Below are 12,904 nucleotides of genomic sequence, written 5' to 3' on the forward strand. Positions count from 1 at the left end.
ACGAAACAGAAATTTTCAGCCTTAAGACAGCAGTAGAAAACAGCCCATTTCAGCCCCGAACAGTCCATGAAAATCAGCAGATAGAAGATCCCAATTTTCAGCCATGAAGTTGTCGTCGTCATCGCCGTCGGCGTCTTCGACATAGTCCCATTGCATCAGTCCATTGCATTCGCATTGTACGCCTTTGTGCAATCAAGTAGACCACTCTCGCCGACGAGAGCGGGGCCTTCGGAGGAGGGTTTTACAACCTCTTGGTGTCGTATCTCTTCTCTCTCCTTCTCTCAGTCTCATTCACTTGCACGCACAATATCCACTCACTTTGTTCGTGGCCACAGCACTCTACAAGACGGAAAGCTCTCTTTCCCTAAAGAACTAAAAGGAACCTTGCGCAATAAAGAGCACTAATCTTGAGAAGATACAACATTCATTTCGCTGCACCTTACAGCTCTAATGAGCCGCGAGATCATAGAGACCAAAGGCTTCTCCATGTCCCCCCACCCATCAATGCGACCTGTCCTCCCGTGACGATCCAATGAAGGTCCCCATATCTCAGCTCCATAGAGCAATGCAGACGCCACTGAAGTGTCAAATAGCCAGAGCTTCGTCCGAGGCTCTTGAAACTGACCTGTGAACACATCCTCTCCAATCTACCCAATGCTGCATGGGCTCTGGTCAATCTAGTCTCTGCTGCTCTCCTCAGTGAAAATGCTGGTCCACTAAAAACCACTCCAAGGTAAGTGTAAGCATCTGTATACTTCACCGTCTCCTGGCCGTATGTGAATGCGGACGCTGACCTCTTGATCCACTGTGGGGTGGTATTAAATACCATGACCTTGGTTTTACCAAGGTTGACAAACAAACCACGAGAGAGAGAGAGAGAGAGAGAGAGAGAGAGAGAGAGAGAGAGAGAGAGAGAGAGAGAGAGAGAGAGAGAGAGAGAGAGAGAGAGAGAGAGCACGGCACGGCAGAAAAAGCTCTGCTTTTTGGGCAACCCTTGTAAGTTTATAAGAGCCCTTAAGCCTCTCACTTTGCAGAGCATCCGGACTCAGAGTCTGAGCCCCGAGGACCCTTGGGCGTTGTACCTTGATGTGATCAATAATAAAGGGATCCCCAGAGGGGTGCCAGTCTTTGGGCCAGTTCCGGGCCGTGTCGTATCGACTCTCTCTCTCTCTCTCTCTCTCTCTCTCTCTCTCTCTGTCTGTCTCTCTGTATGTATTTAAGTTTAGTAATTTTGAAGTTTCTGTTCGTGTGTTGCCATTGATTTCTTGTTGGAGTGTCCAAACCTGTTACACAATGTATCTTTTGTTTTTTGTTTTTTTGCAAGAAAGAGACGCTTCCATTAGTTAATAAAACTGCCCAACGGGGCTACAACCGGCCTCTGCTAGAGAGGGCTATATCAGAAACATGGGGAGACTCTCTCAATGAGAAGACAAGATAGGTACAATGACCGTCAATGATGGCTAGATCACGAGATGGTAGGAGGAAACAACAACACTGGTGGCTGGTAACGCCATCTAGGCACGCTCTGAACCATAATGAAGAAGTGCCGTGGGTGCCAAAGTTTCAAGGAGGCCTCGCGGCGCTCCCATGTTGTCGGAGCTGCCCTGAAGTCTCTCAAATTGGCCCCTTGAGTGTATGGATCAGCTCCTACCAAATGCCATGAATAGTCTCTACTGGTGGGACAAGATGAGCTTGGAAGATGTGCAAGCAGTGGGCTCGTTAGATGAACCACAATGTCAGGCCACAAATGAGCTCCTAGCACCATTCTCTATCACTGCACCACTCCCGAGCGATGAGCTCTGTGGCGGGCTGGAGCGCAAGCCTTCCCTCCTGAATCACTATCATCTTGCTGGCGGAAGCCATCTCAAACCGAAGCATTCGGTCCGTGAGTGCAGACCAAGCTGTTGTGTCCCAAGTGTACTGGCTGGCTGTAGAAACTATGGGCATCAGCCTAAGAGTCCGAAGCCGAACTTGTTGTGCCATGGGCTAGTCCCACAGATAGTGACGCTAAGTCTCGTGTGGGTGACTACAGGCTGCTAATGGAACCGTTAAACGTTTGCACTTGACAGATTTTGGTTATAGGTAGGCCAAACCAGTGGTTTGATGGTCACATCGGGAGAGATTGTCGGAAAGTGACATAGAGTTGGTTTGGCCCCAAAGTTACTTGATCTCCGACCACCCAGACAGGTCGTTCACAGCATATGTAGGTACAGTCAGGGTGGGAGCCCACATTACCCCTAGAGACAGGAGAGTCGACAGAGTTAGTGGCAGACAGGTAGGTAGAGGCAGTTAGACAGCCTATTCTGGAAGATTGTAGGAGGGACAGGTCCATATACAAATGTACAGGAGCAGCCTTCGGACACCAGGCTATGTGACTCTGGTCGAGTCTTTTGAGATGGCGTTAGCTATTTTTGGATGCTTCTGAGGTGGAAGTTTCTTCGGCCACTCCTTCAGAGATGCCGCGGATAGCTGCTGGCACTTCAGTAGGCAGACAGGAGGAGAGGGAGTCTCATTCGTGAAACACCTTTCTTTTTCATGTTCCTTCTTTCGATGCTGTTTCATTCATGGGCTGTGGATGTTTTGATGGTTATGGGGCAGTTTTTATATACCCATCTCACCTAATCTTTATGGGTAGCCTTGGTGGTTATTTTGCCTCTGACTTGTCATGCATCTTCTCCAAGCAGCCTGGAACACAGACAAAGCTTCCTTCTCTTGAGCTCTTGCTTATATACACTAGAAAATTAATACGTAGGCCTTTGACGTTTGTATTAATGTATGCTCATGTGGGTGGATGGGTGGATGAATAATGTGTGTGTGGAGGAGGGGGCATATATTTTTACCTAGTGCTACATCCTCTATTGGGCATTGGTTATGTTCGAGACATGCTGTAATCTTTTAGACAGTACTGTGAATGATGGAGGTGATGGTTATATTGTTTCTGGGATGCGTACCATGAGTCTAGAACTTGTGCTTTCATTTAAAAACGATGTGGCTGGGCTTTGTTATGATATATCTTGGTAGATTAAATTGGTTTCTTGGGTTTGTCTCTTTGTCTCTCTGGTCCATACAGTCTCTTCTTTCTCCACTTCTACTATGCACCTTAACCGCAACCAAGGTATAACCTCTTTATCCACCCCCTTGGTTTATGATCAAAATTTGTTTTTGGTTTCATTGCCTCTCCATCTCATCCACTTCTTCTGTGCACTCTTATCTTGCAGAATGTTGAAGCATGCACATGTTTCCGTTTGACTTATGGGACGCTTGGGCTTCAAATTTGGATTAAGTTTAGTTTTGAACCGTGTCCATGCTCGTGCACACATGCAGGCGCCCATTATATTTTCTTTGAGACTTCTTTTTGCTGTTGATATGTTGATTGTTTGAGCTATCCAATCTCTTCTTTCCTTGAAATGCTATTCGTTTGAACTACCTGATCTCTCTCTTTTTTGAGAGAAATGAGGCAAAGGCATGTAGATTATTGAAACCATTGTTTTTTTTGTGTTTAAATGAAGGTGGTGCTGCCATTTGAGGATGTGGAAGAGGTAAATTGGTGTTGCTCAGTTTTCTTTGAACTATCCCATGGTTCAGACAAAATTCAGATGCTTTAAATTCGTTATACAGATCAACAGGAGTCAGCATGCTTTCATTAACCCAGCAATAACAATAATCTTAAGATCTGGATCTGGTGGGCATGGTGTGCCCCCACTCGCAAGTGCAGATGGTAAAAGTTTGCTAAGTGAAAACTTCACATTCTTTTTATCGACGGCTATATCTTAACAGCATTTGTTTTTCAGCTTGCTATATAGAAGACTAAAGACTGAAATTTGTGCAGGGCGTGCGAAATATAAATTTGCGTCCTTCTGGAATCGCAATCATGCTTGCAGAATTCTCCAACGAGCAAGAACAAAGTTCGAGGAACTTGAATTGCAAGCCAAGCAGGTTGACAGAGGAGGTTATTTTTAGTTTGCAAGAGAGTCAGCTCAGTTATTTATATGCTGAAGTGTTTCATTTCGTGTCTCTGGAAGTCTTTGAGGATGTTAGGTATTGTTGTGCTGATTTTTTTGGCAGTTAAAGATGGTTGTTAACAAGTAGATTTTAGAGACGCGGACCTTGGGGGTATACTAATTTGGTATATCTATCAGTGTTATGGTTTATTTCTTTTTCTCACTTAACCAATCTTTTAAAATAGTCGCCTCCTAAGAATGTCAAATTCCTGCCGCTAGTCAGGAAATAGCACCCATGGGCAATAACTTGAGAGTAGAAAGAGTGAAATGGGGAACTAGTTGTCCTGCACAAAATGTACCCACACTCTCATCTCATGCTTGCAGAATTCTCCAACGAGCAAGAACAAAGTTCGAGGAACTTGAATTGCAAGCCAAGCAGGTTGATGGAGGAGGTTATTTTTAGTTTGCAAGAGAGTCAGCTCAGTTATTTATATGCTGAAGTGTTTCATTTCGTGTCTCTGGAAGTCTTTGAGGATGTTAGGTATTGTTGTGCTGATTTTTTTGGCAGTTAAAGATGGTTGTTAACAAGTAGATTTTAGAGACGCGGACCTTGGGGGTATACTAATTTGGTATATCTATCAGTGTTATGGTTTATTTCTTTTTCTCACTTAACCAATCTTTTAAAATAGTCGCCTCCTAAGAATGTCAAATTCCTGCCGCTAGTCAGGAAATAGCACCCATTGGCAATAACTTGAGAGTAGAAAGAGTGAAATGGGGAACTAGTTGTCCTGCACAAAACGTACCCACACTCTCATCTCAGGGAATGTGTGCAGGGAAGAGCCAAACACATGGAAGGGATTGGGGGACCCCTTCGGTTCGACAATTGTATGACTACTATTTTGACCAATTTTGCATTGGCAGCCCATCATAGCTGGCAAATCTTTAAGAAAAGCTCAAAATCTGAAGCAAGAAATTTTTGTGGAGCAACCGGGCTTGCTAATGTATTCAGATGCACCCCACTTGCTACATACTTCTTCATCACTTTGGGAGTGATAGCCACATGTGATGTGGGTATTGTTAGCCTCATTTTTGCGGGTTCTCAGGCAGTTAAAATCTTAGTGATCATGCACTCTTTTGAGACAGGTTTTGAGAGGGGCTTCTTCATTTTTTGTAGGCTTTAACATCTTTCACATATTGACCGGCATTTTCTAGTCTCAGAGGGAGGTTGCATGTGAGATCCTGGGTAGATTTCAAACGACCAGCTTCAGATTTTTAGCACTCTATTGAAGGCAGAGGGAACCTTATCTTCGTAGGATTCCTTTCTTTGAGTCATATAAAGCAGCAGGATATTTTAGTTGGGTGCCTTGTTTGGGTGCCCTGTTTAAGCACGGGTTAGTTTTGTGAGCTCTAGCCATACCAGCAGCTACTGTGCCGGTATAAAGCAGTATGAAATTGTCAATGTTTGTGTTGTTTGGGTGATCGATTTGAAAGAAGACATTTGCTACAGGCTGGTATTTGGAGCTCTTGCCACAGCAAGCCTCATTAGCAGCCTGGGTAGCGTGCCATTGTTACTCTTTGGTACATCTCTCTTACATTGGAATTTAGATTATCCTCTCAGAGCAGCTCCTTCATTAAGATGCAGACTTACTAAGTGCACAAGAAGATTCGGGCTAGAGATCTTCAGTTGGAGTATTGCCTGTCCTTTGCAGTAGACATTATCTAGAAGCTGGTCCTTCAGAAAGTTTTGGTCACATTGTGTGTTGTTGTGTTCTGGCATGCTTGTGTGGCAGGTTGGTTGTCCCACACTAGCTGCCTACACACATCGTGTCTCGTCTTTTTTTTTTTTTGCAAGAAAAAGATCCTTCCATTAATTAATAAAACTGCCCAAAGTGCTACAACCTGCCCCTGCTAAGAGGGCTACATCAGAAACATGGGGAGACACTCTCAATGTGTTGCTTCACATTGTTGTGCTCTGGTATGTTTGTGTAGCACGCTGGTTGTCCCACACTAGCCGCCTACCCACACTGTAACAGGCTTGAACACTCCAAGCGAGGAATCAATAGAAACACACAAACAGAAACTTCAGAATCACTGAGCTTTAATATATATATATATATATATATATATATATATATATATATATATATATATATATATATATATATATAGAGAGAGAGAGAGAAATGAAATGAAATGAAATGTTATATTAACGTCTTCAAAAGGCCAAAATGACCTATGAGACCAATCAGTTACAAAATAGTGAATCTAATACCATGTCTGGGTACAAAAGAACTAGAAGTGGAACAAAATACTACTACTACTACTACAATCTAAAACTACGTGGGTGTAGCAGCTGATACAATAGGTACCCGGTAAACTGGATGTAACAGTGTGAGAAACAAAGATGGAAGAAATGGTGAGGATCCATCCTCATCTGCACTCTGGATGTCGAGAGAGTATGGCTCGAATCTTCTGTTGTAGTCTCCGTCGATGCTGTGTAGCTCCTCTCCTCAGTCGCGGTCGTCTGTATCTCTGTAGCTCCAATGCTCGGTCGATGAGAGTGCCAGTAGTGGTCGAATGAGTGTGGGACGAGCTCTGCAGTGGTGGCTGCTCCTCTGGCTGTCCCATATCTAGTGAAAAGAAATCTGTAATGTGTCTCTGGGACTGCCTCTCTCTAGCTCTCCCCAGTAAAGTGTCTCTATACCTGTGTAACTCAAGTAGATATAGTCCAAGACATCTCTGATCCTCATAACTCATGACCCTAGATAGAGGACCAAAACCCTCTCTGAATAAGCAGTGGAAACGCCCCCGTATCTCATAGAACACTGTGCAATGACATATGTAGTGCAACTCTGTCTCTGGCTCTCTCTGGCATAATCGGCATATCCTGCTGTCTACTGGTATCCCTCTGAATCTACCGGTCTCAATCTCGAGCTGATGTGAGGATGTGCGTATCTGACCAATGGCACAACGCAAACCATGAGACATATGTGTGTCCATGTAGCTGGGTCGAATCACAAACCCATCTCCTGTGAGGTGGAGAAGATGCTCTCTATAGAAAGCCATCTTTGTGCTCAACTCCTGAGGCGGCTTGGAATTGTAATGGGTCTATGAGGTTGGATGTTGGTGCCTTTGAGGACAGTTTCAGAGACAAGGACATTGTTTTCTTTTCAGAGACACACCAGGCCCCTGGCCAACTGTTGCCACATGTGGTGGGATACAAATGGGAGACAGCCCACAGAACAGTCACGAGATCTGAGCATGGGAGTAGAGGTTCAGGAGGAGTAGCGGTGTTGTTTAGGGAGGAGCTACAGCCACTACTACATATTGTACGGAGAGATGATCAGGCTAGATACATGTGGGTGAGGCTGAGAGCTGACACAGGTCGATTTCTATATATTGCTATATGTTACTTCCCCCCCAGTACGTCAGTATATGCTGTATCCAGAGGGCAGTCGCCTTTCTCAATTCTAGATGATGATATATGGGAGTTTTCTAGGGATGGTGATATCATCCTCCTAGGAGACTTCAATGCTCGAACGGGCAACTGTCAGACAGTCTTCTACGACACCTCAGATGAGATGCTTAGAGAGTTGGATGTGGATGAGCTGGGGTTTGACAGATGCTCACATGACAGAGAGCAGACTGAGTATGGGAGATACCTCACGGAGATGACGACTACACATGGGCTAGCCATACTTAATGGCTTACAGCGGTTTCCTGGAGCAGCAGGCTTCACATGCTTTCCACACAGACATGGGGCCAGTACAGTGGACTATGTTATGACACAGCCGAGCTTTATTCCTTGTATTCAGGATTTCACGGTGGGAGCCAGACCAGTGGGCGTAGCAGTGGATCATGCTCTCTTGACACTGTCCGTATCTTTTCAGTTTAGTACAGCCCAGAAATCAGGAGGCAGGTCACACACCCGTTATACATTTACACCAGAGACTGACTCGGTTTATACAGAGGCGATCTGGGATCGTCTATGCACAGTTGCTCCAGGCCTCTCAGTAGAGGAGTGCACTACTTTATTGACTGAGACACTACATGATGCAGCATCAGAGGCATACCCACACACTCAACCGGATCGGAGGCGACATATTCTGGGAGCATGCCCCAGAATAGTTGGTATGATGAGGAGTGCAGAGAGATGAGAGCCCAGCTTCAGAGGGATCTTCATTTAGGAGTCATCACCTACAGACAGTCGCGGATTGCTTTCCGGCGCCTTGTGCGAAAGAAGAAACGAGCTTACCTGGCCCAGATGGAGCGAGACTTGTATCAGTTGTTCTTGAGTAGAGACTCAGGCGAGGCATGGCGACTCTTCCATGAGCACTCCCCTCCCCCAGTGATTACTTCTCCTGATGTGTGGGGCCAGTATGCGACATCGTTATATACGGTTCCTGGGCAGGATCCCCTTCCAGATCCTACAGAGCCATGTCCACCTACGAGCACCTTCTTTACCACTGAGATGGTAAAGAGAGCCATTGACAGGATGAGGACCAGGAGGGCTTACGATCATGACGGTCTAGTAGCGGAGCACTTTATACATGCTAGGGATATGCTGATGGAGGTTCTTGCAGTGTTGTTCAATCGTGCCATGTGTGAGGGATTACCTGAGACTTGGAGGTTGTCTACTATTGTGCCTATATTCAAGGCAGGTGATCCTACAGAGCCTGGAAATTACCGCACTATTATGGTTGGACACACACTGGCACGATTGTATGCATCCATTATTGAGCAGCAGTTGAGTAACTGGGCAGAGGGTGAGGGTGTACGGGCAAAGGGACAGGCAGGTTTCAGGAGGGGTTTCTCCACTCTTGACCATATTCTGACACTCAGAGCTATCATTGAGGAGGGCAGGTCACATGGGAGACGGATTTATTGTAGCTTTGTGGATTTCCGCAAAGCATTTGACATGGTACCGAGAGCTCGACTGATGCGCAGACTGCAGGAGATGGGGGTGCCCACAGTGTTGATTTGGGGGATTATGGCTTTATACAGATCAGTGATGGGACATGTACGCACCCCAGAGGGGATATCTGACTTAGTTCACTCCACTATCGGGGTGAAACAGGGTTGCCCATTGTCTCCTACTCTATTTGGTATGTATGTTGATGAGGTGTCTGATTACATTGACAGAGAGAGAGAGAGAGAGAGAGAGAGAGAGAGAGAGAGAGAGAGAAATGATATGAAATGTTATATTAACGTCTTCAAAAGGCCAAAGTGACCTATGAGACCAGAAAGTTACAATGCGGTGTATCTGATACAAAGTCAAATTAACAAAATAAATTAAACTAGGATAACAAAATATAAATACTGCGGGATCCTAAACTAAGCAGTACAATGTGAAGACAATATGGGAGGGGAGTAGAGATCCATCTTCATCTGCACTCTGGACGACGAAAGAGTATGGCTTGAATCTTTTGCCATAGCCTCCTTCGAAATTGTGTAGCTCCTCTCCTCCCTCGGGGTCGTCTAGATCTCCCTAGCTCCAATGCTCGGTCTATGAGAATGCCAGTAGTGCGGGTAGACCTCTCCACCGTCGCTGGTTGCTCCTCTGTCTGTTCTTTTGGGTGTACAGTATCTAGTGTAAAGAAATCTGTGATCTGTCTCTGGGGATGTCTCTCTTCACCTCTCCTCAGTAAGGTTTCTCTATGCTTGTGTAACTCAAGTAGATAAAGCCCAAGACATCTTTGATCCTCATAACTCATGACCCTAGATAGAGGCCAAAAACCTTCTCTGAATAGACAGTGAAAACGGCCTCGTATCTCATAGTACACTGTGCAATGACATATGTAATGTACTTCTGTCTCTAGCTCTAGATGGCATAAGCGGCATATTTTGTTATTTGCTGGTGTCCCTTTGAATCTGCCAGTCTCAATCTCGAGCTGACGTGAGGACGTGCGTATCTCGCCAATGACACAACGCAAACCATGCGAAAGATGTGTGTCCATATAGCTAGGTCGAATTACAAACCCATCCCCCGTGAGGTGGAGAAGATGCTCTCTATAGAAAGACATCTTTGTGCCCAACTCTTGTAACAGCTCTATCCATGTCCTCCTTGTGTCCAACTGGATCAAATCCTGACGGATGAGTCTATTAATCTCTACCCGTGTCAGAGACCTCAAGGGTGCCTGAAGAGAGTATTGAAAAGGAGGCAACCTGTCCATGGTGAAACCATGTGTCGGAAACCATGATGTCATCTGAGCATACCAGCATGATGTATCCCCGTTAAGAGCTAATTGTCTGGAGGACTCTAGAGCCACCCTGGCATATCTGTCTCTGGTAGTATCCCACAGACTGTGTACAAAGGAGACTGATCTTGTGAGCGCCTCAATCTCCATAGGGGGGGCAGCTAATTCCGCTCGAATGATATCATGCGGTACAGAAACCTTGGCTCTAATCAGCCGAGAGATCATAGATACTAGGGGCTTCTCCATACGCCTCCACCCATCCTGGCCTATAGAAGGTCCCCAAACCTGCACCCCATATAACATAGTAGAGGCAACCAAAGTATCAAAGAGCCATAACTTTGTCCTAGGTTCCTGGAACTGAACCTATGAACACATCCTCTCCATTCCTCCCAGAGCCGCACCAGCTCTAGTTAGTCTAGTCTCTGCTGCTCTTCTCAAGGAAAATCTCGGCCCAGTAAAGACTACCCCCAGGTAAGTGTATGCATCTGTATACTCCATAGTCTCCTGACAATACTTGAAAGTGGGTACTGATCTCCTGACCCATTGCGGTGTGGTGTAAACACCATAACCTTGGTTTTACCTAGGTTAACACACAATCCACTATCCTCTGCAAAATTGCGTAGTGCATCCAACTGTCGTTGCATACCTTCTGGTGAGTTAGATATCAGCACAATATCATCAGCATATAGCAACAATGGGATCCACGTCCCTACCAGCTGTGCACCTCTGTCACCCTCTGTATCGATGTAATCAGACACCTCATCAACATACATACCAAATAGAGTAGGAGACAATGGGCAGCCCTGTTTCACTCCAATGGTAGAGTGAACTAAATCAGATACCCCTTCCGGAGTGCGTACCCGTCCCATCACTGATCTGTACAAAGCCATAATCCCCCAAATCACCTCTATGGGCACTCCCATCTCCTGTAGTCTGCGCATCAATCGAGCTCTTGGTACCATGTCAAATGGTTTACGAAAGTCCACAAAGCTACAATATATTCGTCTCCCATGTGCTCTGCCCTCCTCAATGATGGCCCTGAGTGTCAGAATATGATCAACAGTGGAGAAACCCCTCCTGAAGCCGGCTTGACCCTTTGCTCGTACCCCTCGCCCTCTGCCCAATTACTGAAGTGTTGCTCCAGGATGGATGCATACAACCGCGCCAATGTGTGTCCAACCATGATAGTGCGGTAGTTCCCAGGCTCTGTAGGGTCACCAGCCTTGAAGATGGGCACAATATTAGACAATCTCCAAGTCTCAGGTAATCCCTCACACATGGCACGATTGAACAACACTGCGAGAACCTCCATCAGCATATCCCTGGCATGTATAAAGTGCTCCGATACTAGACCATCATGATCATATGCCTTCCCGGTCTTCATTCTGTCAATGGCCCTTTCTACCATCTCAGGTGTAAAGAAAGTGCTCGTAGCTGGGCAAGGCTTGGTAGGGTCTGGAAGGGGTTTCTGTCCAGGAACCGTATATAATGATGTCGCATATTGGCCCCTCACCTCAGGTGAAGTAATCACTGGGGGAGGGAAATGCTCATGGAAGAGACGCCATGCCTCTCCTGAGTCCCTACTCGAGAACATCTGATACAAGTCTCGCTCCATTTGGGCTAGGTAAGCTCGCTTCTTCCGACGCACAAGGCGTCGGAAAGCAATCCGAGACTGTCTGTAAGTGATGAAGAGAGAGAGAGAGAGAGAGAGAGAGAGAGAGAGAGAGAGAGAGAGAGAGAGAGAGAGAGAGAGAGAGAGAGAGAGAGAGAGAGAGAGAGAAATGAAATAAATGAAATGATATATTAACGTCTACAAGAGGCCAAAATGACCTATGAGACCAACTGATTACAATGATGAGTCTAGTACCAAGTCTGGGTACAAACAAGAAAACTACAAACAAAGAACTGATAGGAGTGCTACCGACTCCTATGGGTGGCTGGTAGGCTGAGCAATGGTATCACCATAAAGGTACAAAGTGGGGATAAGTGTCACCATGATACAATATAGCAGTAGCATGAAGCCTATCCCGATCGACATTCTGGGTGTCGTGCTAGAATCCTGTGGATCCTCTGCCGCAATCTCCGCCGGTGCTGCGTGGCTCCCCTCCTCAGTCGCGGTCGTCTCGATCTCCCTAACTCTGTAGCTCGATCAATGAGAGTACCGCTGATGTGTGTATGGGTGGGAACCGAGCTCTCTGGTGGTGGTGTCCCCTGTGACTCTGTGGTACTCAGACTGAAGAAATCTGAGATGCGTCTCTGGGACTGTCTCTGTCTTTGCCCATTCAATAGAGCGTCTCTATGTCTCTGAATCTCAAGTAGGAATAATCCGAGACATCTTTGATCCTGATATCTCATGACTCTGTCCAACGAGTCAAAACCATCTTTGAATAGACAATGAAAGCGTCCCCGTATCTCATAGTAGACTGTGCAGCGACATATGTAGTGAAACTCTGTCTCTGGCTCTGCATGGCATAACTGACATATCCTACTGTCTGCTGGTATGCCTCTGAATCTACCTGTCTCAATCCCAAGCTGGTATGAAGATGTGCGAATCTGGCCAATAGCACATCGTAACCTATGAGATAGATGTGTGTCCATGTAACTGGGCCGTGTGACAAGTCCGTCTGTCGTGAGTTGAAGAAGATGTTCTCTATAGAAAACCCTCTTCGTACCCAACTCCGGTGATGGTTCTATCCATGTCCTCTTGCTATCAAGCTGGATAAGATCCTGCCGAATGAGTCTAGTAGTCTCCATCCGTGTAAGAGC

General features: G+C 46.0%; 1 protein-coding gene across 2 annotated transcripts in view; it reads left to right on the forward strand.

Annotated features, from left to right (window-relative positions):
• Positions 1–12,904, forward strand: part of LOC147424648 (C2 domain-containing protein / GRAM domain-containing protein) — a 191,197-nt gene that overhangs the window by 97,735 nt on the left and 80,558 nt on the right. For both annotated transcript variants that reach the window (XR_015186499.1, XM_086500762.1), the window contains exons 9-11: positions 3,510–3,539; positions 3,619–3,718; positions 3,830–3,936. Coding sequence is in view for 1 of the 2 variants with exons in the window: in XM_086500762.1 (XP_086356888.1) it covers positions 3,510–3,539; positions 3,619–3,718; positions 3,830–3,936 (237 nt within the window). In the remaining variant the exon portion in view is untranslated. The remainder of the gene's footprint in view (positions 1–3,509; positions 3,540–3,618; positions 3,719–3,829; positions 3,937–12,904) is intronic.

This window comes from Adiantum capillus-veneris, chromosome 25 (genome assembly GCF_014529385.1).
Source record: "Adiantum capillus-veneris isolate H3 chromosome 25, ASM1452938v2, whole genome shotgun sequence".
Taxonomy (NCBI): domain Eukaryota; kingdom Viridiplantae; phylum Streptophyta; class Polypodiopsida; order Polypodiales; family Pteridaceae; genus Adiantum; species Adiantum capillus-veneris.